General features: G+C 53.1%; 3 protein-coding genes and 1 non-coding gene across 5 annotated transcripts; 3 read left to right on the forward strand and 1 right to left on the reverse strand.

Annotated features, from left to right (window-relative positions):
- The first annotated feature begins 2,392 nt into the window (after positions 1-2,392).
- Positions 2,393-12,198, forward strand: LOC115388853 (casein kinase II subunit alpha). Of its 2 annotated transcripts, none has more exons than XM_030092151.1 (13): positions 2,393-2,737; positions 5,477-5,688; positions 5,792-5,903; positions 5,977-6,078; positions 7,808-7,858; positions 8,098-8,157; positions 8,242-8,325; positions 8,419-8,529; positions 8,623-8,724; positions 10,456-10,556; positions 10,625-10,773; positions 10,849-10,941; positions 11,024-12,198. In XM_030092151.1, the coding sequence occupies exons 2-13, from the start codon at positions 5,588-5,590 to the stop codon at positions 11,140-11,142; spliced, it is 1,185 nt and encodes a 394-aa protein (XP_029948011.1). In that variant the 5' UTR covers positions 2,393-2,737; positions 5,477-5,587; the 3' UTR covers positions 11,143-12,198. The 2 variants fall into 2 exon arrangements, with proteins under 2 accessions (XP_029948011.1, XP_029948012.1); XM_030092152.1 differs by having other exon boundaries at positions 10,852-10,941.
- Positions 7,900-8,035, forward strand: LOC115389357 (small nucleolar RNA SNORA57). The gene has a single exon (XR_003931585.1). It is a non-coding gene; the product is annotated as a small nucleolar RNA SNORA57 (small nucleolar RNA).
- Positions 12,199-12,200: 2 nt separating the features above from the next.
- Positions 12,201-16,858, reverse strand: slc2a10 (solute carrier family 2 member 10). Its single transcript, XM_030092148.1, has 5 exons — positions 16,788-16,858; positions 15,007-16,221; positions 14,712-14,834; positions 14,410-14,545; positions 12,201-14,320 (listed from the first exon to the last, which is right to left on the reverse strand). Exons 1-5 carry the CDS (start codon positions 16,789-16,791, stop codon positions 14,224-14,226), a joined length of 1,575 nt encoding a protein of 524 aa, XP_029948008.1. The 5' UTR covers positions 16,792-16,858; the 3' UTR covers positions 12,201-14,223.
- Positions 16,859-21,431: 4,573 nt separating this feature from the next.
- tp53rk (TP53 regulating kinase) lies at positions 21,432-22,809 on the forward strand. Its single transcript, XM_030092156.1, has 2 exons — positions 21,432-21,666; positions 22,262-22,809. Exons 1-2 carry the CDS (start codon positions 21,450-21,452, stop codon positions 22,729-22,731), a joined length of 687 nt encoding a protein of 228 aa, XP_029948016.1. The 5' UTR covers positions 21,432-21,449; the 3' UTR covers positions 22,732-22,809.
- The last annotated feature ends 1,926 nt before the right edge of the window (positions 22,810-24,735 follow it).

Genomic DNA, 24,735 nt, shown 5'->3' on the forward strand with positions numbered 1-24,735 from the left:
CTTGATTCCTTCAAAGACCAGCAGAATGTCCATGAGGCGCTGCTGTGAGGTTTCTCCAGGCCCAGACAGCATGAGCTTCTTCTGAATGTGGCGACGCCACCGTGTGGACACGCTCGGGACTGTTTGTTCTGGTGTGATTCCATGAGCCACAGTTCCTGCAGGTTTGTATGAAGTCCCCTCTACAACAGGAAAGATTGAATGTCCTTCAGTTCTACTGAAAAGTTCCATTCTGATTTTGACACTGCTGGCCACACTGGACCGTTCAGTCAGAGATGTTTTGGCCACAGGCCGCATGTGTGACACTGCTGATTTTTTTGGAACTTTTATATAACTCATTGCTCTTGTACAGAGAAGAACCCAATTTCACATCTGAAAGTTAGAATTTACTGTTTGAAAATGTTTACAAAGTCATTACTGCTGAAGTTAAGTGCTGAAGGTTGGCCAGAGCTGTGGCTTTTTGTCAGCCAGCAAGATGGCGAGACCAGAGAGCTTCTCTGGATCCGTGGGGAGGAGGAGATTCGTTGACAGGTAACGGGGACTGAGCTCGTCTGCATTGTTTACCGCACTGTGCTCCGTCGCGCTGATGATGTCATCAGTGTGGGACACCATCAGGGTGGGAAAACGCAGCTCGCCTGCGCAATGATGTATAGTAGTCTACTATATACGTCATTGCACCTGCCGGTGATTAGACCCGGGTCTGCAGGCAGTGGGGAAACAGTCAAATGCCAACAGATGAACTGAAATCAGTACTGGTGGCGAGCCGTCTTCATCATGTTGTCCATCAAGACTTGTTGTACATTTATCCTACATGGTGTACTACATGTCCAACTTTAGACTTAGTAAGAAATGTGCAAATCTCTGTGATTTGTTTTACTGGTGCTTGTGTTCTCCTTTGCTCAGATCCTGCTGAGGATCCCTCACTCAGCTCAGATCTCCTTGTGTTTGAAAACACCAGATCCTTGGCTCCAGTTCTCAGCTTCAGGTTCAAAACTCTACGTCTTTGACCCCAAGTCATTGGCTCCAGTCCTCAACACCAGGTCTTTGACCCAAGGTCCTCAGGTCTTTGATTCCAGTCCTTGCTCTAGAGCAGGGGTCACCAACCCTGTTCCTGGAGAGCCCCTATCCAGCATGTTTTCCTTCTTTCCCTGTTTCAACACACCTGCTGGCATCAACAGGCTCGTTACTGGGCTTTGCTCTATGCTTGGTGATTAGAGAATAATTAGATTCAGGTGCGTTGAATCAGGGAGAGAACTAAAACATGCTGGATAGGGGCTCTCCAGGAACAGGGTTGGTGACCCCTGCTCTAGAGCCACTGACTCCTGGTCTTTGAGCCCAGGTCCTCAACTCCAGCTCCCCGGCCTCCCCTCATCCTCCACCTGCTCTAGTTCGCCAGTAAAACGTTCTTTGCTCACCTACTCCCCTCTCAGTTTAAACAAAACATCCACTGTGATGACTTTATCTGAACTTGTTACATTTGAAAGAAAGCTGGAGAATTCAGACAAATATTCAGAATGCAGAGCTAGAGGCCAAAACACTACCACAAATAAAACTGTTTGTATTTTCCAGTTGGAGAGCATGAGAGGATTTCAGGATGGTTTTCTGTTGGGACTGACAGAGAGATATGGTTGCCAGGCAGTCACATACATTGTCCAGTGCATGGACTGTGGAAAAGACGTGATTTCTGGATATTCGTTAGAACTGAAAAGTATTAGATCCACTCATCTGAGACAAAGGAAGTAAAACTTTTTTTCTTCATCAGATGCACTATAAAAATAAAAGGCGAATTACAATGTAATTATTGTCTTCTTCCATAGAAAAATATTCTCAGATACACTGCGGTTGAGTGTTATATTTGATTATGTGTACATGAGTGAGTTGGCTCCTATCAGGCTCGCTCCAGCTCCCAGAACCCGCACAGAGCCCCGCAGCTCCCGCACTTCGGTCGATTTCATATCGACAAAATGAAATGGGCGGAGAAGAAACCAAACTGGAACCACTTTCTAGAAGAGCTAAAACTTTACGTAAAATGCATTGCTAACATTGCAAACTTAAAGGCTGTAAAGACTCTGGCTTTAATGGAGAAATTCTGCACCGATTTGATGGATCAATAAATCCCTTGTCCTGTTCCTTATTGTTGTTTTTTCTAGTTTCCTATGAACGTTGTTATTTTTGTTTAATAATGGCTCCCCTGGCGGTAGATCTGATACCTCTGAATGTAATGACACGTGTGAATGGTGTGTGTCTGTCTAAATGATTTACGTTTGTCTGTACTGTTTAGTCTGTTAATAAAAAAAAAAAGCTCCCGCACTTCGGTCACTTCGCGTTCTTGTCCCGCATCGCCACACAGGTTTGTCCCTCGGCGGCTCCCGTGGCAGTGCCCGGGACGTAGGCGGCAGCGGCGGCCATATTGTCTCTGAGACAGCAGAAATCTTCCTCCGAGGGACGACTAACTCCCGCTAACTACCCGTAACTAACCGTAGCTGACGCTAACCGACCCGAGCCCCGCCAGGCGCGGAGGGAGGCGACGACGGTTCGTTTACTGCAGAGGAGGAGGAGGCGAGGACCGGCCCGCCGCCGCCTGCGAGGCTCCGGTAGAGGGAGGCGAGGACCGGCCTGACGCCGCCTGCGAGGCTCCGGAGGAGGGAAGAGAGGCTCCGGTAGAAGGAGGCGAGGACCGGCGGCCCGAACTGTCCGCTCACCGGGAAGAAGCATTCCGGGCGCCGAACTGAACAAGGGGGTAAAAATCTGCTCCTTCCCTCCCAGAGATCTGCTCCTCCTGCTAGATATATGCTACTCCTCTCCTCCTTTCTCCTCCTGGTGGAGACTCTCTCCTCATCTATTCTCCTCTCTCCTCCTGGTTTAGACCTGCTCCTGCTCCTCCTCTCCTCCTGATGGAGACCTCTTCTCTCCTCCTCCTCTCCTCCTGGTTTAGACCTGCTCCTCCTCCTCTCTCCTCCTGATGGAGTCCTCTTCTCTCCTCCTCCTCTCCTCCTGGTTTAGACCTGCTCCTCCTCCTCTCTCCTCCTGATGGAGTCCTCTTCTCTCCTCCTCCTCTCCTCCTGGTTTAGACCTGCTCCTCCTCCTCCTCCTCTTCCTCCTCTCTCCTCCTGGTTTAGACCTGCTCCTCCTCCTCTCTCCTCCTGATGGAGTCCTCTTCTCTCCTCCTCCTCTCCTCCTGGTTTAGACCTGCTCCTCCTCCTCTCTCCTCCTGATGGAGTCCTCTTCTCTCCTCTCCTCCTCCTCTCCTCCTGGTTTAGACCTGCTCCTCCTCCTCTCTCCTCCTGATGGGAGTCCTCTTCTCTCCTCCTCCTCTCCTCCTGGTTTAGACCTGCTCCTCCTCCTCTCTCCTCCTGATGGAGTCCTCTTCTCTCCTCCTCCTCTCCTCCTGGTTTAGACCTGCTCCTCCTCTCTCCTCCTCCCTCCTCCTGCTGCTCCTCTGTCAGGAGAGCTAGCGTTAGCCTGTGCTGTGGTTTGAGGAGTTAGCTCCTGAAGGAGTCCCAGCAGGCACCATGGTGTGGTGGACTGCAGATCCAGGGACGGCTCTGGTCCTGGGAAGACGGGACGATCGCCTGCTAACGTGGCGGGGCTTCAGACGGCCTCTCTCCATCAGATGGAGTGTTTCTGTGTGAGTGTCTTCATGACGGCGGAGGCTCCAGGAGTGGACCGGAGCTCCTGATCCAGCTCTGATGTCCTGACATCCAGCCGAATCAGAACCACAGAGACCGGGCCGTTCTGGTTCCGAGGTCTCAGCTCAGGTTGACTGACCCAAACACCCGAGAGAGAGCCTCTCTGCTCTTCACCTCAGCTCCTGGGTTCTGCTCACCTGATGGCTGGTCACATGAGGGGTGAGATGCCAGGCAGGAGTGGACAGTGTGCTGCTCGCTCTGCTGGAACCAGGGACATTGTTTAACCTCAGCTGGAGGTTCTGATGCACAGTAATGTACACCCTGGTGTAATCTTTAACACTCGTCCCTCCAGCAGGAAGATCATTGGCTCCAGTGCAGGGGGTCCCCTCTGTGGGGGCTGTGTGGGTTTTCTCTCATTAGAAATGCCGTTTGGCCACATAGAGAGGTGAAGTACTAACTGTGTCATGTTTTTATTATTGATTTTTCTGTATGTGGCACTTTGAGATTTCTGTTTGAAATGGAAAGTGCATTATAAATAAAATGTACTATCATTATTGTTGTTGTTATTATTATTATTATTATCATTGTTATTAAGTAAGATCTACACAGCCAGTTTTCCAGAACGGATTGTGACTCCATGTGTTGCTGTCCGGGTCTGAGTCTCTCAGGGCTTGGCTGGGATTGTGTGTGTTGGTACAGCGGTACCTTGCTCTGGGTGAGTCTTCAGACTGGTACCAACAGCCATCTCTCTCCTGTGACTGTCCATCGTCTTTTGGGCGCTGAACCTGAACAGACCCAGGACATCCATTCACTGCTCGTCCTCAGTAGAGACGGACGCTGTTGGCTCCTCTGGTGTGTCCTGCCGTCCTCATTATGGGACAGACTGAGAAGCTGGTGAGCCAGAACGACTCTGATGGTGTGAAAGTGCCGTTTTAATTCACTGGATCAGAAAGAGTCACTGATTCGGATAAACGGCAGACATAAGACCAAGCACAGGGCAGATTCAGATGAGAGACGTCCTCAATGTGTCTCTGTTTGTCTTCCATTGTTATGCAACCATTAACAACGTTGACAGACACATGCTATGGTGTTAAACATGTACTCCTTCAGGTTGTATTTCCATAATGACCTCATGGTAGACGAGGGGTTAGAAGGAAAATATCTCTGTTTGGATTTTGAGCTTGAAGGCAGGTGGAGTTTACATGTTCCCTCCTGATACTCTGACCTCACGCCACACATTGAAAAACTTTCATCTGAGCTTCATTAGTGACTCTGAATGCTTGAATATGTGTGTGCGACTGTGTTAGATGTGATTGGTTGCCTTTACCCTCCATCCCTGGTCTTCACTAAACAGAACAAACCTCCTGAGAAAAGCTGTGGGGACGACAGGTGGCTGGGTTTCTCTGGAGGCCGTGATGTTCGTCTGTTGGGTTGGCATATTGCAAATTAACTGATAAAATACTTGAACTGGATCCATCTATTGTGAGGAGCGATGATGATGATGATGCCATACTTCATCTTCATCACGTGACAACGATCTGCCTCTAATTGCAGAGCTAAATGGAAACTCCCAAAATGCTGGTTGAGGTGTAGTGAGTGTTTGAGTGGATTCATGTTCTGCATGTAGTCATCACCAGGCCCTGCTGCGCTGCCACAGATCACCCTGTGCTGCTGATTTCACAAAAATCCATGAAACATGACGGAGGTGGAGACGGCAGACACGTGGAGAAGGAACTCCTGGCTCAGCATCTTCATGTTTAGTGTTGATCTCAGACCAGACCGCCTCGTAGCCTCAGCTGTACTGTTGATTCACTTCTTCTCACTTGTGTCCTCTCCGTCTTCCTGGTCAGCTGTCCGGCTGTGCCCCTGGTGGCCCTTCCCCCCGTCCTCAGGCGAAGCCTCCCCCGAACCGCCCTCTGCTGCGCTGAGCTCCCTCCACCACCTCTGCCAAGCTGTCGGACATGTCAGGACCCGTGCCGAGCCGGGCCCGAGTGTACACGGAGGTCAACACTCACCGGCCCCGGGAGTACTGGGACTACGAGTCTCACGTGGTGGAATGGGGGTAAAACCACACCGCCGGACCCACCGTGACATTTTCCACACGCCCGCTGTGAAACCGGCCCCGGACTCACGCCCCTCCGCCGTTTCTGTCCCTTTCGTTTCAGAAACCAGGACGACTTTCAGCTGGTGCGGAAGCTGGGCCGTGGGAAGTACAGCGAGGTCTTCGAAGCAATCAACATCACCAACAATGAGAAGGTGGTGGTGAAGATCCTCAAGGTAGAGCGACTCAGGCTCAGCGTTGATGGTGTTCAGCTGCTTCCTGCCTCACACTCCCTCTGCTTTAACTCAGCCCGTGAAGAAAAAGAAGATCAAACGAGAGATCAAGATTCTGGAAAACCTGCGGGGGGGTCCCAACATAATCTCCCTCATCGACATCGTCAAAGACCCCGTGGTAGGTGTCACTGGTCCTCCCCGGAGCGTCAGCATGAAGCCGGTGCTGACTGACAGGGAGATCTCTGAGAATGTCTGGTTGAAGGCAGGAGTGAGTCATTTTAGATCTTCCTCTGAAGAGCCTCCAGGGTGTGTGAGTGTGAGATCACCCAGCTTCCGTTCAGACCTGGTGTTTTTCCCATGATCCTGTTGGCTTTTCTGATGAAGACCAACTGTCTGGGTTCTGTATCAATAGCATGCCGGGTCTACCACCTGTGCCAGCTTGTCCGTGTCACTCGGTCTGGGGATGTTTGTATCTGTAAGTACGTCAGCCGGTGAGTTTAGAGTAGCTGCAGGTCCCTGTGTCCACGTACCAGTTTTTTTCTTGTCGGTGCTTTGACTCTCTGCAGTGAGAGAAGCAGGCTGTGCAGGTCTTTTCCATACCTGACCAGAGCCATGAGTCGGGCGGTGAGTTTCCTGCAGTCAGCTCCTCGATGTGACCACATGTCCAGCCTCAGCCTTCCTGTCTGGACTCAGGGTGATGTGAGGGCTGGTCTCGGCCTTTATCAGCCTCATGAGCCTCATCTTGGGGGTTCAGTAAAAAGAATCTGGCACCCAGAAGAAAACACTATGTGGACACAGGAGTAGTGACAGGCCTCGAGGCTGAGGTCGTCTGTAGAGCCCCTCATGATGCTGTCTGTCATTTTTAGATTCCATGACAGCATCGTAGGAAGCAGGACCACGGAGAAGAATGAGAAGAAATGCTCTGTTTATGAAGGCATGGCTTTAGCAGAGTTATCTCGAGAAGTGTTTTGACTTTGTGCGTGTGTCAGATTCCTTACAGACCGCTGCTGTCTGTATTCATAACAAAGAGAAAACACTTCACAGTATCTGAGAGCAGTGTGGACAGCAGAGTGAGGCTGGTGGTGAATGAATCCTCCTCCTGCTCCCTGATCCCTGCAGACTCTCTGACCGAGGGAACCTGCTTTCAGGATTGTTCTGTCCTGGTTCTAGAACCTCAGAAACACGTAGACCACAGAGATGGCTTCAGGTTGTCCATCCTTCCAGCTTCATTACATTCAGGTTAATGTATCATTACTTCATTTTGGAATCCTTCAAACTTGACAACTGCACTCCAACTGAAAATAGTCGTACTGTCTTCAGGCGGCTTCATGGATGAACAGATCCTCCTGGATCTGGCTCTGTGTCTGCCTACTGGTGAAAATGTCTTGTAAAATCTTCGAGTTTACGTCCAGTGAAGGAACTGGATCTGAAGCAATTCCCCATCCAAGATGGCGGCTGTGCTTGACCTGCTGCAGCAGTGAGTGTGGATTCCTCACAGGACAGGTTTGCTGATGTAGTGATGTCCAGTAGAGGGCAGCACTGTGCAGCAGCGGGAAGTCCTTCCATTAAACCTTGCTGTGGTTCGATCCTGGGTCTCTGATGTGAGACGGAGTCAGGTGTGACGTGGAGGAGCAGGACTGCTGATTCCCTCTCCTGTCACCATCGCTTTGATTGATCGCTGCTTCAAATGCATCAAAAAGAAACAATAATGAAGGTATTTTAAAACAGGGAATCACTAAAACCTGTCTTTGGTTCCTGCTAGTCTGGCTTTCAGTGATGGAAAGGGAGCAGGAGGAAGTGTGAAGTTACTGAACCTCTGTATTGTGGTCAGTAAGCTCGCTGGGCTCGTCTCAGTGCAGACGGAACGGAGAGTGTGTGCTCATGAAGTGTTGTCCTCTGTCTTCCAGTCCCGGACTCCAGCCCTGGTCTTTGAACACGTGAACAACACAGACTTTAAGGTAGTGTGTTAACGCTCCCTCTCAGACGCCTCGTTGACAAACCTCCTTTCTTGGCATGCTCGCTGTTTCCTGGTACACGTGTGTGTATGTGATGGAGGGACATGAAAGTCCAGTGCGATGTCTTCGGTGCCAGACGGCCCCCGTGGTCTGGTTCTATCCTCACCCACTGGCACAGCTGTCCGCCGCTCCTGTCCAGCATGTCCCCACAGGAAGCTTAACATCTCTGTTTTGGTCTCCAGCAACTGTACCAGACCCTCACAGACTACGACATCCGCTTCTACATGTACGAGATCCTCAAGGTGAGTCCCGTCCTCCGTGGAGCTGTCCCACGCTGTCCGGCGTCCTGCTGAGCGCCGGCTGTTTGTCGCCCGTTGTTGCTCCAGGCGCTGGATTACTGCCACAGCATGGGGATCATGCACAGAGACGTGAAGCCACACAACGTCATGATCGACCACGAGCACCGCAAGGTGAGGCGTTCAGCCGTCCCATGATCCTCGGCCGCTGTGTGTCTTCCCTGCCGTCCTCCTGGTGACGTGTCCTGCTGCTGTGTCTCTCCTCAGCTGCGCCTCATCGACTGGGGCCTGGCGGAGTTCTACCACCCGGGGCAGGAGTACAACGTGCGAGTGGCCTCGCGCTACTTCAAAGGGCCCGAGCTGCTGGTGGACTATCAGGTGAGGCCCGGGCTCCCGGGACGCCGCGGGGCGGGGCGGGGCGGGGCGGGGCGGCGCTGCAGGAGTGAGACGCCCGGCTTCTGTCTGTTCCAGATGTACGACTACAGCCTGGACATGTGGAGCCTGGGCTGCATGTTGGCCAGCATGATCTTCAGAAAGGAGCCTTTCTTCCACGGCCACGATAACTACGACCAGGTAAACCCGCCGCCCGGGTCCCATCACGCTTCCTGTTCCTCCCAGCCACTGGTTCGAAAACTGGAACATCAACTTCCTTTAAAATCAGTAGAAACGTTATGAGGGGCCGAGCCCCTAAACCAGCCTGAAAACTCACCACGTTTGGTACGCATATCACACCCAGCAAAACATTTGATAAAATGGAAAAATGAACCCCTCACTGCCCAAATGAGCTCTCTAGCGCCACCTAGATACTCTAACATGGCTGCCACGGCCTATATGAATGTTGTACAGAGATGAAATCAACGCTCACACATTCGTCTCATCAAGACCTAAAAATCTCATCAGACACCCCTGACCTAAATAAATACAACAGGAAGTCTGCAATTTGCCTTTCAATGTAAAATTTGGCTCATTCACTCATGAATAAATGTTCTTCTCCCAAGGCATTTGTGCTAGAGATGTCAGAGTACCACTAGATGATAGAGAAGTTTCAATGCCAGAACATACAACAACTTAGAACAACTTTGTAAAAAGCCCCACAGTGTGTATTTCATTAGTCCTCAAAGTCGTCCGCTATCATGGAAAAGGGTGAAAAACATCGCCTTATTAAAGCACCTCCAACAAGTGTCGAGTGTGGCTAAACCGTGACTTCGATCAACAAACCGAGCACACGTGAAGCGTCACAAGGTTCTTCCGAACAACATGATAACATGTCCAATGTGGTAGCAGGGTTTGTTCACGACTCACCAGATAAGAGAGGAGAAAACAAGGCCACTTAGACATTCTTTTTTATGAGAAAGTATTGAAGCAGTTTTGAAAATTTTGATCTCAGGTTTAATTATTATCTTATTATTGGATTTTTTTAGATGAAAATTTGGAATATTTGAAAGAGAAATTATATTACAGCTATTTTTAAGAATTAATCTATTTCCCAAAGCTCTTATTTTAGAATCTCAAATATCACAAAGAGGAATATATAGTGTACTCAAATTTGTAAACAGTTAAATCAAATGATTTGCGTTTTACATGACCCGATATAATCCAAATTTAAAGCCCAGAATCTACATTTACTACTGACGTTTTTTAATCTGTGGCATGCTAACAGAGATTATTTAATCCACACAGGGTGTCGTACTGCACATATCTCACATTAATGTGTGTGTCTGTTTTTACGAGACAAAAGGTGTGTGCTTTCATTATCGGGTCAGTCAGTTATAATGGAGCCGGATGGGGGAATCTCGTCTTTTTCCCAAAATGAGGGCTCTCTCGTCCAGAATAAAATTCTGACTCCTTTGAAAACCACACAGAACCAATTTTCCAATAGAAACTATCATTTTTGCTCACTTTTGCCCAGAATTAATGGATAAGGGAGCAGTTTTCAGCCAAACAAACAAAGAGAAGTGTTTTTTTCCTCTCCCACTGCAGCTTCATGTCGCCCTCATGACCATATATGGGCGTAGAGTGATGACATCATCCATCTGAGAGCAGCTGTCAGTCTGACTGTCAGTTCTTTCATTCAGTCATTTTTAGGAGCTTTTAAATCTCATTTTAGCAGTTATGAGGGTACGAGGACGGCCTTGCTGGCAGGCCGGCTCGGTCCCCACCAAGGCTGCTTGCAGCTTTAGTTTTAAACATGGTGTTGATTAATGTGTTGGGAGACCAGCAGGAAGCAGAGCGTGAGGACGGTCGGTGGCCGCGAGGAGGCGGCCGGTCGGCGTCGGTGCTGACAGGCTGCCGTTTGTGCTGCAGCTGGTGAGAATAGCCAAGGTTCTGGGAACGGAGGACCTCTACGACTACATCGACAAGTACAACATCGAGCTGGAGCCTCGCTTCAACGACATCCTGGGCAGGTGAGCGCCGCTCCGTCAGCTGGCGGAGGCCCCCGCAGAGCCCGGCCGCTAACGGCCCGTGTCCGCAGGCACTCCCGGAAGCGGTGGGAGCGCTTCGTCCACAGCGAGAACCAGCACCTGGTCAGCCCCGAGGCCCTGGACTTCCTGGACAAGCTGCTGCGCTACGACCACCAGGCGCGGCTGACGGCCCGCGAGGCCATGGACCACCCCTACTTCTGTAAGCCCCCGTCGGCGTGCGGGGGGGTGGGGGTGGGGGGCGGAGGGAGCAGTAACCTGAGTGTGGTTGTGCCAGCAGTCCCCATCGTGAAGGACCAGTCCCGAGTGGCCGGGCCGGCCAGCCTGCCCGGCGGGAACCCGGCCGTGAGCACCGCCAGCATGATCACCGGTGAGCCGGCGGGGCGGGGCGGCGGCCGGGAGCGCGGGGGTTTGACAGGAAGTGTTCTGACCTCTCTCTGCCCCCCCTCCAGGTATCTCTGCCTTGCCAGCCTCCACTGCCCTGGGCCCTCTCACCGGCTCCCCGGTCCTGTCTGCTGCCACCAACGCCCTGAGCCCCCCGGTGCCCGCTGCTGCCGGAGCCCCGCAGTGACCCCCCACCCCCCCAGTCCCACCACAGCCACCAGTCAGGGTGGGGGTGGAACCAGACAGGCGCCACCCCTCAGCCCCCCCCCCCCCCCCCCCCCGGAATGACCGCATTAACCTGACATCGGACATGAATGTTCAGTGTAAATGAAATATACAGGTATTGATTCATTCACCCTCCAAGCAGCAGTGGATACATAGGGTGGTGTGTGTGTGTGGTGTGTGTGTGTGTGTGTGTGTGTGTGTGTGTGCGTGTGTGCGTGTGTGCGTGTCGTCCTGGGGGTCTCAGCAGCCCCTCCTTAGGTGTTTTAGTTGGGATTGAGAAGGCCCTGGTCTCTAGCACAGCGGAGAGCGTAGGCCGTCCTGCTGCAGACCAGAGGAGGGCTGAGCTGCCCCCCCCCGGTGCCCCCCTGGCCCTCCCGGCCCCCCCGGTGCCCCCATCCCAGCCTTTCTCCACTGTCTGGTGCCGTCTTGCCTTTCTGACCACACCAGATGATGATTTGTTTTGTACACCGCCCCCCCGTCACCTCATCTGCCCCCCCGATGGAAACGTGGAGCTGGACCCAGGTCCGCCCCGCCGTCCCGCTCTGATCTCTGTAAGAAGCCAGGTAAGGTTTATTCAGGTTCTCAAAGAAAAGGTTTCTCAAACGTGCTGCTTTCCAGCTCCTTGATTTCCTTCAAGCGGCTTTTCTTGAACGACTTCAAGACAAACCAAAGTTTACTCAGTGGGTCGAAGGAGAGACTGACCGGCGCGTCCATCCAGTCCACACCATCCAATCACCTGCCGGCGACTGTTAGCGCTCCCCCTGAAGCCCGGCGACATCCCAGCCCCCCCGCCCCCCGTGGAGACAGGCCGTGGTGTTCAGTAGCACTCCGTAGGCCCCGCTGTACATACGCCTCTTTTTTCAGTTCACAAACCTGAAAATGCAAATAACCCCACGTGTACGCCCCGCCCCGACGACGGAGCCCCGCCCCACATCACTGTATATATTTTTATGTCCTTCTGTAGAAGACTAGTATTTGGAGATATTTGTGTAAATAAACACGTGTTTTATTTATCGGGTACCTGTGGCTGATTTCTCTCACACGGCACGTCTGTTTCCAAAGAAAAAGGTTGTTGCACTCTTTAAAAATGGAGGTTGACATTTATTTTGCTCTTACATGTTCTAAAGAAACATCCAGAGAAGGAACAAGTCTCATTTCACATGCGAAGAGGTCAGAGCTGACTGAATCCTGGTGTCTGTTTTATACTGAAAACCACATCATTTCCTGATTTAACAGCAGCTTCAGTGTAGCAGAGTCGGTAAACCAGCTCCCCCCGGACTCCCCTCACAGCGGGACTCTTCGTTCTTCTTTGCTTTGTTCATTATTTAAATAGTTTCAAACTGCAGCCTGAAGACGTGGAGGGTTTTCAGTGGGGACGGCTCTCACGGCCTTTTCCTGCAGCGCTTCCGTGTTTGTAGTGAATTTGCCGAAGTATTTGTTCATCCTTCCACACAGGAAGGTAAATATGGGAAAATGGGTGAGTTCTGAAGACAGTCCAGGTCCTCAGCTTTGAGCAGGACTGAGATGCTTCTGGATCTTTACTTCTGAATGTTTCATCTCAAAACTGGCCCAAACCCTTGATAACTCATCTTTATCTAACCTTACTTTAACTGTGAAGTGATCAGGTCCAGAAGTCGTGACTCCTCACCAGTGAGTTATCAAATCAAATTTTATTTATATAGCACTTTTCATATTAATAAAAACACAAAGTGCTGAACAGTAAAACCAGTCATAAGCCTTCCTGCTGGAGGAACATCCGCCAGTGGAGCCACTGAGACGGGGAGTCCTGCTGGGTTATCTTTTGTTCCAGCAGAGAAATGTCGAACTTTAACCTGTGGATAACTTCTGGACTGTTTGGTCTCGGAGAGGACGGTTCTAACAGCTGATTCTGAAGCTGCTCTCTTCCTCCTAGAAACTCTGAATCAGGGTGAAGCTTCAGAAGTGTCTCTGCTGGAGCTTCTTCAAAGTCTCTAAAGTCCTCTGGAGCTGCCAGCAGGGTCCGAACCAGGAGGGACCAGCAGGGACCAGCAGGGACCAGAGGAACGGCAGGGTCATGAGAATATAACAAAATATAACAGTTTGGTTCACAGCATTCAGAGCATCAATGAAATGAAACACGTGAAACATCTCGTGTGTGAAATGAGAGTTTGTGACAGGATGTTGAGACGCCATCTCCTCAGCTGAAGGCACCTTCAGCCTTCCTGCTGGAGGAACATCCGCCAGTGGAGCCACTGAGACGGGAGTCCTGCTGGGTGAGGAACTCTTCTGTGGACCAGCGAACCAGATCGTCCAACACGGTCAGAAGAGACGCCATCAGAACCCGTTCAGCTCAGTGACTGACGGTTCAACCTCAAAACCAACATTCAGGGTATAGACGGCCATTCAGGCACTGACGGCTTCAATACAACACCCTGAGAGCCGTCTCCACCTGCTGCTGAGACTGTCCCGTCTCCACCAGCTGCTGAGACTGTCCCGTCTCCACCTGCTACTGAGGCTGTCCCGTCTCCACCTGCTGCTGAGGCTGTCCCGTCTCCACCTGCTGCTGAGACTGTCCCGTCTCCACCTGCCGCTGAGACTGTCCCGTCTCCACCTGCCGCTGAGGCTGTCCCGTCTCCACCTGCCGCTGAGGCTGTCCCGTCTCCACCTGCCGCTGAGGCTGTCCCGTCTCCACCTGCCGCTGAGGCTGTCCCGTCTCCACCTGCCGCTGAGGCTGTCCCGTCTCCACCTGCCGCTGAGGCTGTCCCGTCTCCACCTGCCGCTGAGGCTGTCCCGTCTCCACCTGCTGCTGAGACTGTCCCGTCTCCACCTGCTGCTGAGACTGTCCCGTCTCCACCTGCCGCTGAGGCTGTCCCGTCTCCACCTGCCGCTGAGACTGTCCCGTCTCCACCTGCTGCTGAGACTGTCCCGTCTCCACCTGCCGCTGAGACTGTCCCGTCTCCACCTGCCGCTGAGACTGTCCCGTCTCCACCTGCTACTGAGGCTGTCCCGTCTCCACCTGCCGCTGAGACTGTGTCTCGTGTGTCCTCCGCCCTGTGCAGCGCTGTCACTGGGTGGTGCTGACCCGGTAGCTCACCCTCTGGTACTGTGGGGAAGAGTTCTCGTCACCACAGAGGCTCCAGCACTTCCTGCTGTGGTGGAACCTGCAGACCACCAGGAACACACACACACACACACACACAGGAGTGTGTCAGGCGGCGGTGTGCAGACCGGAGTGTGTTTCCATACACACCTGTTGAGACGCAGCTCCTGGTCGATGCTCTCCAGACTCTTCCCTCTGGTCTCCGGCAGCAGGAAGTAGAAGAAGAGTGTGGCAGCCGTGGCGGTGAGGCCGTACACCAGAAACACCCCCGACAGCCCGATCGCGTCTGAGGAACACACAAACACACACACACTTGAGAAAGCAGATGCCCTAGAAGTGGGTTTCTTCTCGTCAGAAGTGAGTTTCTGGTTGATGCTGGGCCTGGAGCTCCATCAGTGTGTTAACCTCCAACCTGACTCAGAGACAGGTGAGAGGGCGGGGCGTGGACTGACCCATGGCGTTCAGGAAGGTGGAGGTGACCAGCAGGTGGGCGGCCCAGTTGAAGCAGTTGGTGAAGGCGAAGGCTCGTCCTCTGACCTCCGCCGGGAAGATCTCGCTCAGGAGGAGCCAGGTCACTGAAAGCAGAGCACAGGTCCCGATCAGTCCCGAGGACAGCCGGCAGGAGGGCTGGACATGGTGTCCACTGGTCCACTGCACCACAGGCCTGCAGCCGTCACGGCAGAGCGTGTTCTCTCTGGGACAGCTGCAGGTCTGAGAACAGCAGCGGTTTGGAGTGACGGTACCAACTTGGTCCGAATCCCACGGCGAAGGCGCTGACGGCGGCCATCATGCAGAGCAGGACGGTCCAGTCAGGAGGAGACTCTCCGGATCCATCCCACGGTCCCTGCTGGACGTCCTGTGAGCCGCTCCTGAGAGGCGTCTGTCCCTGATCCAGAACGGAACCGGGACCGGTCAGATTGCCGACGGCCGAGCGAGTGTCGTTCCCCCCGAGGGCGCCGCACGGCGCCGGCACGTCGGCCGGCGAGCGCCCACCCAGCAGCCCCAACGCCAGCAGGCACACCGCCATGACGGAGCAGCCGCCGATGAGCAGGGGCCTCCGGCCCACCCGGTCCGAGAACAGCATGGCCGTCAGGGTGGCCGCCACCTTGACGGAGCCCAGGCCCACCGAGGCCAGCACGGCTGAGGCGTCGCTCCGGAAGCCCACCGAGCGGAAGACGGTGGAGGCGTAGAACAGGATGTTGGGCTGGCCGGTGAACTGCTGGAAGAGGACCAGTCCCAGGCCCAGCACGGTCCGAGTCCTCATGTTGTCCCGGCTCTGGCACAGACGCAGGACGCCGAGGCCGACCCGGCCGGTCCTGCTGCTGGAGCAGACGCTCCAGTCGTCCGGTTCCTCAGGTTCCACGGCGCTCAGGAGCTCCCTCTGGCTCTGAGGATTCTGGGCGCTGGAGGGGCTGGAGGGGAGGAACCAGATGGGGACCAGCTGCAGCCCGGCGGGAACCACGGCCATGCCGAACATCCACCTCCAGCCGCCCGCGCTCTCGGACAGCAGGTAGTTGACGGCGTAGGCGGCCAGGACCCCCACGGTGACGCCGGCTTCGTACAGCGTGACCAGGACGCCTCTGCGCTCCGAGGCCACGGTCTCAGACACGTAGATGCAGCAGGACATGGAGGACAGGCAGACGGCGAACCCCACCGTCCCCCTGCCCGCCAGCAGCGCCGGGTACGACCCCCCCAGCAGCGCCGCGCTGCCGCCCAGGACCAGGCCGTTGCCGAGGAGGATGGCGTTCCGGCGTCCGTGGCGGTCGATGAGCCAGCCGCCGACCGCGGAGGCCAGCAGGGCTCCCAGCAGCAGGGCGCTCACCAGCGCCTCCTGCTGCCCGCACGACAGGCCCAGCTCCCGCCGGAGCTGCAGCAGCGCCCCCGACACGATCCCCAGCTCGTAGCCGAACACCAGGCCGCCCAGCGCGGACGCCGCCGCGGCCAGCGGCACCACGGGACCCCCTGGGGAGAGGGACAGGGTCAGAGCAGCAGGACGCCCTGCGCACACACTGCCTGGTGTCATGGCTGCTCATCAGGCCGGCTGACTGGAAGCTGCTTTCTGCATGTTCTGATAGAGAACTGCAGACGACGCCGGCACCCTGCTGTGCTGTGTTCAGAAACAGACCTGCAGCTCGTCTGTCCTCCTGTCTTTGAAATCAGCTGTGTCTGAATGGCTGCCCTGAGAGCTGACCCCCCCCCCCCCCCCCCCCCCCCCCCCCCCCAGGCTCTCTGATGAGCTGCTGCTTCATTGACACAATGCAAATGAAACTGGCCGAAGCTCAAACCAGAACGAGTTCCTTTTATCTTTCTGCACATGAGGAAAGACTGACGACACCTGTGCTCATGTGAAAGCTACTTTTGCGGCTGTTAACGACCTGCCGGGTTTTACATGAACGTTCAGTGTATCATCCAGACATAGAACTCAACCACCTCCAGGTACAACATCACACAGGCTGCTTTCAGGAGCAGACCAACTCATTCAGCACGTCTGCATGAGAGCAAATCCTCCACATGAGTGGAAAACCTACCCATAGCCTCTGCCCAGTCACATGAACACTGTCTGCTCCTGGTCTTGGTCCTGGTCCTGCAGTCAGCTGGTCCTGGTCCTGGTCCTGTTCCTGCAGTCAGCTGGTCCTGGTCCTCGTCCTGTTCCTGGTCCTGGTTCTGACAGGATGAACACATAAACTCCAGTTAGAGTGATCACCTACAACCTCCGAGTCCTGGTTCACAGGACAACACAGGGAGCTGTTGCCATGACAACCACCTTGTCGACGGCCATGATTTCATTCAGGTCCACTTGAGATGTGGAGGACATGAATGTGTGGCTGATGGGGATGTGGAACAGCTGACGGCGTGGCAGCGGTGGGGGTCTGGAGCTAAGGACGCCTCGCAGAGGAGGAATCAGGTAGAACATGCAGCAGGAAGCCGACAGTAACCTAAACTAACCACTGTCCTGACCACTGTCCACTGCCCTGTCCACTGCCCTGACTGTCCTGTCCACTGCCCTGACTGTCCTGACTGTCCTGTCCACTGTCCTGACTGTCCTGACTGTCCTGTCCACTGTCCTGACTGTCCTGACTGTCCTGACTGTCCTGACTGTCCTGTCCACTGTCCTGACTGCCCTGACTGTCCTGACTGTCCTGTCCCCTGCCCTGACTGTCCTGACTGTCCTGTCCCCTGTCCTGACTGTCCTGACTGTCCTGTCCCCTGTCCTGACTGTCCTGACTGTCCTGTCCCCTGCCCTGACTGTCCTGTCCCCTGTCCTGACTGTCCTGACTGTCCTGTCCCCTGTCCTGACTGTCCTGACTGTCCTGTCCCCTGCCCTGACTGTCCTGTCCCCTGCCCTGACTGTCCTGACTGTCCTGTCCCCTGTCCTGACTGTCCTGACTGTCCTGTCCCCTGTCCTGACTGTCCTGACTGTCCTGTCCCCTGCCCTGACTGTCCTGACTGTCCTGTCCCCTGTCCTGACTGTCCTGACTGTCCTGTCCCCTGTCCTGACTGTCCTGACCTGTTCCAGATGTGCTGAAGGCTTGAACTCTCCATGCCTCTAAAGGACGGACTGAGCTGGATTCCTGCTGGAGTCCCTCTCATCCTGCTGCTCACATCTGTCTTCAGCTTCACACCAAACAGGACAGAAAGTCTAGAAAAACCAAGTTACCAAAGCTGGAGGAGAGTGGAGACACGATGTGATGGAGAAGGAACAAAGCAAAGGCAGAAAGACCCGCAGCTGCCGGCTCTGTCCTGAAGAGTTCACTCATTAAACTCTTTTCATCTCTGAATGTTCAGTCAGAAACAAAAGAAGGGAACCTCGGTCCTGTCGTCCCGTCACGTCCTGGACTTTCTGAGTGGAGAGCCAGACCTCCGGACCTCAGGCGCTGCGGGCCGTGCGCGTGCGGGATCAGTGCGGGGATCGGCCCGCACGGAGCCGGAGCTGCGGGGAAAGTTTCAGTCCTGCAGGAAGTTCTGCGACGTGGCGCCGTGTCAGGTTACAGGAGGACTCCCTCACCCGGACGGCAGGGGTCGACATACGGCCCGCGGCCCAGAACCGGACCGCTGGGGTCAGACCCGGTCCTGGATCTTGATCAGCTGGAGTCCTGTTCCCACTGGGGGAAATCACCTCACCTCTGGAGCAGCTGTTTTCTGCTGATGATTTTAGACACTTCAGCCGAGACACAGACTTTGTCAAACAAACAACACTGCACTGACTTCATTCTGTTTGTGGAAATGAAAAAAGAAAAGCACATTTGACTGTTTTTGCCCCCCAAATCTAGACCATGTTGAACCAGGTCTACATCTAAATCCACTTCACCTACACTTCTCAAATCTGTTCTAGATGATCATTTAGGGGCTCAACATGAATTAAAACACAGTTTTCGGTTGTGAATTCTTTATTCTATTTATGAAAATGAAAACAGGACACATTCTAGTTTTTTCATGGTCCGATTTCTCTCAGAGGTTTTGAATGAGGCACAACGCGGAAGATAAATAAAGACCAAATGGGTCAAAACTATGAACAAAAAATCATGAAATGTAATGAATGGCAACAATAACAACAACTAAAAGACAGCCCCCAAAATGCAGCTTTTATTTTATTACAGTTTTTCACAATTGCTAGAACACATTTCAACCTCCATCCATTTTCTCAAAACCTTCAACACAAATCCAAAAATCCACACTACATTCACACAACCTCAGACTTTTCTGTCAAAATCAAACTATCACCTCAAAACCAGTTCTCCTGTGTTCAAAACCACACTCTGCGTTCAGATCTCACACACAGCAAGTAAAAACATGTTGACCTCAGATCATTCATTAGACTCTACATGAAATCACTGAGGACACAGCAGCAGTCCTCACTCTGAAACCTGCTGGGTTATTTTCCCAACACATTTCCTGGGTAGCATAGGATTTTGGTGCAGATTGGGTCAATTCTATCCAAAATGAGGTGAACTGTGTCGACCCAGCAGAGTGAGTTGATGATTTTGTGGCTGAAGGGAAGAGAAGAATCACCATTTTGAACATTCCTGCAACTCCTTCTCTTTCTTGCATCTGGAGACTTTCTGGCAACATGCAGAAAACTGGAGTCCTGTGTTCTCACTGAGGATTATTGAAATTTCTAAGAAGGAAAAGACATATGACATCTCTCTCCTTATACTCATGTGTGGCTGTGGCTCAGTTGGTAGAGTGGTTGTCTTGCAGTTGTGAGGTTGCTAGTTCAAATCTTTTCCTCTCCCTGTCAATGAACTGCCCTGAGCCCCAGCTGGCTTCCAGTGGAGGGTTTGACAGCCTTGCATGGCAGAGGGCACTTGTGTCTGAATTCTAAGGGATTACATTTTTACTATAAAGTAACCTTCCCAGACCAGCTGATAAATCTTGACCCAGCATCAGGGTCGACTCTTCAACCAAAACGGCTGCTGGGTAGAAATAACCCAGCTTTGTCTCGGTCCCTTTTGGGCCCAGCGCTGGGTCAGCAATTTCACCCAATGTGGGTTATTTTTACAGTAACCCAGCAGTTTTACAGTTTTTCACAATTGCTAAAACACATTTCTTGAAACCTCCATCCATTTTCTCAAAACCTTAAACACAAATCCAAAAATCCACACTACATTCACAAAAACCTCAGACATTTCTGTCAAAATCGAATTATCGCCTCAAAACCAGTTCTCCTGTGTTCAAAACCACACTCTGCGTTCAGATCTCACACACAGCAGGTAAAAACATGTTGACCTCAGATCATTCATTAGACTCTACATGAAATCACTGAGGACACAGCAGCAGTCCTCACTCTGAAACCTGCTGGGTTATTTTCCCAACCCATTTCCTGGGTAGCCCTAGATTTTGTGCAGATTGGGTCACTTTTACCCCAAATTAGATGAATTGTGTCGACCCAGCAGACTGAGTTGATGATTTGAACAAAATCACCATTTTGAACACTCCTGCAACTCCTTCTCCTTCTTGCATCTGGAGACTTCTGGCAACAAATGCAACAGAAAACTGGAGTCCTGTGTTCTCACAGAAGATTATTGCAATGGCTAAGAAGGAAAAGACATGACCTCCCTCTCCTTATACTCTTCTGTGGCTGTGGCTCAGTTGGTAGAGTGGTTGTCCGGCAGTTGTTAGTTCAAATCTTTTCCTCTACATGTCAATGAACTGCCCTGAACCCCAGCTGGCTTCCAGTGGAGGGTTTGACAGCCTTGCATGGCAGAGGGCACGTGTTTCTGAATTCTGAGGGTTTACATTTTTACTGTAAAGTAACTTTCCCAGACCCGGTGATAAATCTTGACCCAGCATCAGGGTCAAATATTCAGCCCAAACAGCTGGGTAGAAATAACCCAGCATTGGCTCAGCAATTCCACCCAATGTGGGTTATTTTTACAGTAACCCAGCAGTTTTCAGAGTGTGTAGTGCACAGAAAATTTTTATTTTACGTATTTGAAATGCATTTAGAAAAAAAACCCATCTAAGTCAAAGTGATATCTAAATTGACCGTCATAACAAAAAATAAATACAAAACAAACAAACCAAAGCAGACTACTGCATGGTCACGGTCCTGGAGATTCAGTCTCCAGCATCTTGTCTTTGTGCACACTTGGTCTGATCACATCATTAGAAACATGTGTGTTCAGTTTTGAGCTGTTGTGTGTAAAAGATGACAGTTGTGTTGGAGTTGTGTTCACATTTTGCTGCCAGTGATTATAATTTTGCCAAAATGTTGTGAAATGTGTTTAGTGACTGAGAATGTGTCTGAGGTTTTGCAAAAAAGAGCAGATGGATTTTGCAAATTGAGCATAGGACCTGAACAGTGTTTAAGTTTTTGCCAAAAGAGTGTTTGATTCGAAAAATGAGTTTAGGCCCCTGAGAGTTTGGTTCAGGCAGTGGGGTTTAGTGTTTTAGCAATTGTGAAAAACTGTAATCCGTGACAAAATGTTCAAGGGGAGCTGAAGGCTGCAGGAGGAGCTGGAGCCGCTAGGGGGAGCTGAAGGCTGCAGGAGGAGCTGGAGCCGCTAGGGGGCGCTGGAGGCTGCAGGAGGAGCTGGAGCCGCTAGGGGGAGCTGAAGGCTGCAGGAGGAGCTGGAGCCGCTAGGGGGCGCTGAAGGCTGCAGGAGGAGCTGTCACCCCTGGCCGTGGCCGCTAGAGGGCGCTGTGAAGAGAGTCAGACCCGGAAGTCCTCGGTACAGACGGATGTAAACATGGCGCAGCATGGAGGCACGGCCGCGGTCCTCGAGGCTGCGGAGCTGCTGAAACAGGGCGCAGAGGCTCGGCTGTACCGGACCCGGTTCCTGGGGAGGCCGGCCATCGTGAAGCAGAGGTTCCCCAAACGCTACAGACACCCGCTGCTGGACGAGAAGCTGAGCCAGCGGCGCACGGCGCAGGAGGTCCGCTCCATACTGCGCTGCCGGAGAGCAGGTACCGTACCGGGACCCGGACCGAGACCGGGACCCGGACCGAGACCGGGACCCGGACCGAGACCGACACATTTTACTGACTTCAGTTGAAGTTTCGTGCCTGAAAACTTGTTTAACTATCATTAAATCATTCAGGGAATAATCCTGTTTTGAAGCAGACAGGTTCCCAGAGGCTCCTCTCCTTTGTCTCTGATAACAAATATTAAACACCTTCACCTCCTTCTAGAACTGGCTCATCCAGTAGATGGATTAATGTACGAATAATGTTCTGAATAATTCTTGTTTCATTCAGTCCAGCTTCAGATCAGCATACCCTGCTGTGTTTCAGCATTACTGATTTAAATGAGAAAAGTTTAACAAACATTAAAAGTCATCCTTCCATCTGTGAAAGTGGAGGCTTTCCTGTCGTTCATCTGAAGAGCAGGAGTTCAGTGTTGAGCAGGTCCAGTCTAAACTGCTCCGTTACCATATCTAATGTCAGTCTGAGGCTCCTGAGTGGATCAAATCCCTGCAGAACCAGCAGGTCATGAGGAAAGAGGCCACCTGTTCCCCCTGACAGATGAAACCAGTCTGACTTGGGCCTCTGCCCCCCACAGGGATCTCCGCCCCCGTGGTCTACTTCGTGGACCACACATCTCACTGCATCTTCCTGGAGGAGCTGGTGGGTTCCTCTACAGTGCGGGACTACATAGGGTCCCACCGGGACCTGGAGCTGGACCGGCTGGCCGAGCGGGTGGGCCAGATCCTGGCCCGAATGCACGACGAGGACGTGATCCACGGAGACCTGACCACCTCCAACATGCTGCTGCGGCGCGGGACGGAGGACGGCAAGGTGGACCTGGTCCTCATCGACTTCGGCCTGAGCTACATCTCCGCCCTGCCGGAGGACAAGGGCGTGGATCTGTACGTGCTGGAGAAGGCTTTCCTCAGCACCCACCCCAACACCGAGGCCCTGTTCCAGAAGCTGCTGGACAGCTACGCCCGCTCCTCCAACAAGTCCGCCGCCGTCCTCAAGAAGCTGGACGAGGTCCGGCTCAGAGGGAGGAAGAGGTCTATGGTGGGCTGAGGACAGATGTTCAGGAAGCACTTCTGGAAAATGGCAACAGAGAATTCAAATGTGAAACAATAAATATTTTATAATGAAATGAAACAGAGAGTGGCGTTGTTTTGAGGGTTTTGTCTGAAAAGTCATTGATGAGTTACTGAGCTCTGAAATCTTTATGTGGAGGAGGACTGGGTGGAGTTCAGAGAGCTGGAGGTGGAGTTCAGAGAGCTGGGGGTGGAGTTCAGAGAGCTGGGGGTGGAGTTTAGAGCAGGGGATGAAGTTTAGAGAGCTGGAGGTGGAGTTTAGAGCAGGGGGTGGAGTTCAGAGAGCTGGAGGTGGAGTTTAGAGTTAAAGGTGGAGTTCAGACGGGTGGAGCTGTCCTGAGCCTCAGCAGTCTCCAGAACTGCTGCTGCTGGGACCTCTGACCTGCTCAGACCTTTAAATCAAACATCCAGTGTCTTTGTCCTCAGTGTGAGAACCTTCTGCAGCTTCAGTTAGCACTAAACCATGCACGCCTGCACGCACGCACACACACACACCCCTACACACGGCACATACATATAACATAGACAAAACGACACACACATCACATCACAGGCTTGAGAGACCCAGCATTAACATGTGATTAACAGACGTTTTCTGATGCTGATGTCTTCAGGGTTTATTCTTCAAAATGCGTGTTTGTTTTCTTTTCCTGCACTCTGAGCTCTGATGACACTTGTGTCCAACAGAGGTTGTAAAATAAAGTCCATGACGTTGATTCCGGAGGACGGACTTAGTCTGAGTTGCAGGTGAAAGTCCAGGTGAGTGATTCAACTGCTGCAGTCTCCACATCACGTCCGTCACACTCCAGGAAGCCAGCGCTTCACCTGGACTCCACCATGTTCTGACAGCGCCTGAGTCTCCATGGGCCTCCTGAGAGTCCTCCTCCCGGTCCTGCTGGCCGCTCTGCACTGTGGGGGTGAGTGTCAGCTGTCTGATTCGTCTGCTCTGTGGCGTGTCCTCCATGTGGCCTCTGCTGGTCTTTCCAGGGTCCGAGTCCGGGTCCGGGTCCGGGTCCTCAGACCGGAGCAGTGTTCTCGTGGGCTCGCCGGTCTCTCTGCCCTGTGTGTTTGAGCGGAGGACAGAGCCGCTGGATCGCGGCGCTCTGACTGTGGAGTGGAACGTGGTGGACCGGCGTGGAGACAAGAGCATCGTCTACACGTTCGAGGACGGTGGAGCTCGTCCCAGCAGGGGGGACTGTGCTGTGGACGCCAGGCGGCTGCTGCTGGGCGACGCCTCTCTGCTGCTGCACAACGTGACGGTGGCAGATGAAGGGCTGTACACCTGCAGGGTCATCACGCCGCTGGTCCACAGCCAGACCGCCGCCCTGGAGGTGCTAGGTGCGTCCTGCTCTCACGTCCTCGACCCCCGCCGGGTCTCGGACTGATTGGAGGTCTGGGTTTCTGCAGCTCGGCCGTCGGTGTCCCTGCCGGAGAGAGTGGAGGTGACGGACGGGGAGGAGAGGACCATCCAGTGCGCCGTCTCGGCGTACTACCCGGAGAAGCTGGCCGTCACGTGGCACGTGGCGAACGGCTCCCACACACTGGGCGCCGGTTTGGGTCGGTCGGCCCGTGTGTGCACGGAGCTGGCCACTCGCAATCCGGACGGGACCTTCAGCATCCGCAGCGGCGTCACGCTGCACTCGTCCGCCGTGGCGGGCGGAGGGATCCGGCTGGTCTGCCGGGTGGAGCACCAGACCTACAGGCCGGCCTTCAGCAGAGCCGTGACGGTCACGGTCCGAGGTGAGGCGATGCCTTACCCTCTAATCTGGGTCCAGCTGGATCACGCTAGATCCTGGGGGATCCGGGTGGAGCTTCTTTGAATCCATATTGGCTCAAGGTAGAGCCTGGCTGGATCCCAGTGGATCCCAATCGGATCCAGGTTGAATCACTGTTTATCCAAGCAGATTCAGGCTGGATCCCAGTGGATCTGGTAGATCTGGATTGATCCAGGAAGATCCAGGTTGGGTTATGGTGCATTCAG

This window comes from Salarias fasciatus, chromosome 5 (assembly GCF_902148845.1).
Source record: "Salarias fasciatus chromosome 5, fSalaFa1.1, whole genome shotgun sequence".
NCBI classification, from domain to species: Eukaryota; Metazoa; Chordata; class Actinopteri; order Blenniiformes; family Blenniidae; genus Salarias; species Salarias fasciatus.

Coding starts and splice junctions, on each gene's coding strand:
- LOC115388853 (XM_030092151.1), top strand. CDS start 5,588: ATGTCAGGACCCGTGCCGAGCCGGGCCCGAGTGTACACGGAGGTCAAC. Junction 5,904..5,976: donor TGGTGGTGAAGATCCTCAAG/GTAGAGCGACTC, acceptor GCTTTAACTCAG/CCCGTGAAGAAAAAGAAGAT. Junction 10,942..11,023: donor CACCGCCAGCATGATCACCG/GTGAGCCGGCGG, acceptor CCCCCCCTCCAG/GTATCTCTGCCTTGCCAGCC.
- slc2a10 (XM_030092148.1), bottom strand. Junction 14,546..14,711: donor CACCTTCCTGAACGCCATGG/GTCAGTCCACGC, acceptor TGTGTTCCTCAG/ACGCGATCGGGCTGTCGGGG. Junction 14,321..14,409: donor CAGGAGCTGCGTCTCAACAG/GTGTGTATGGAA, acceptor GGTGGTCTGCAG/GTTCCACCACAGCAGGAAGT.
- tp53rk (XM_030092156.1), top strand. CDS start 21,450: ATGGCGCAGCATGGAGGCACGGCCGCGGTCCTCGAGGCTGCGGAGCTG. Junction 21,667..22,261: donor ACTGCGCTGCCGGAGAGCAG/GTACCGTACCGG, acceptor TGCCCCCCACAG/GGATCTCCGCCCCCGTGGTC.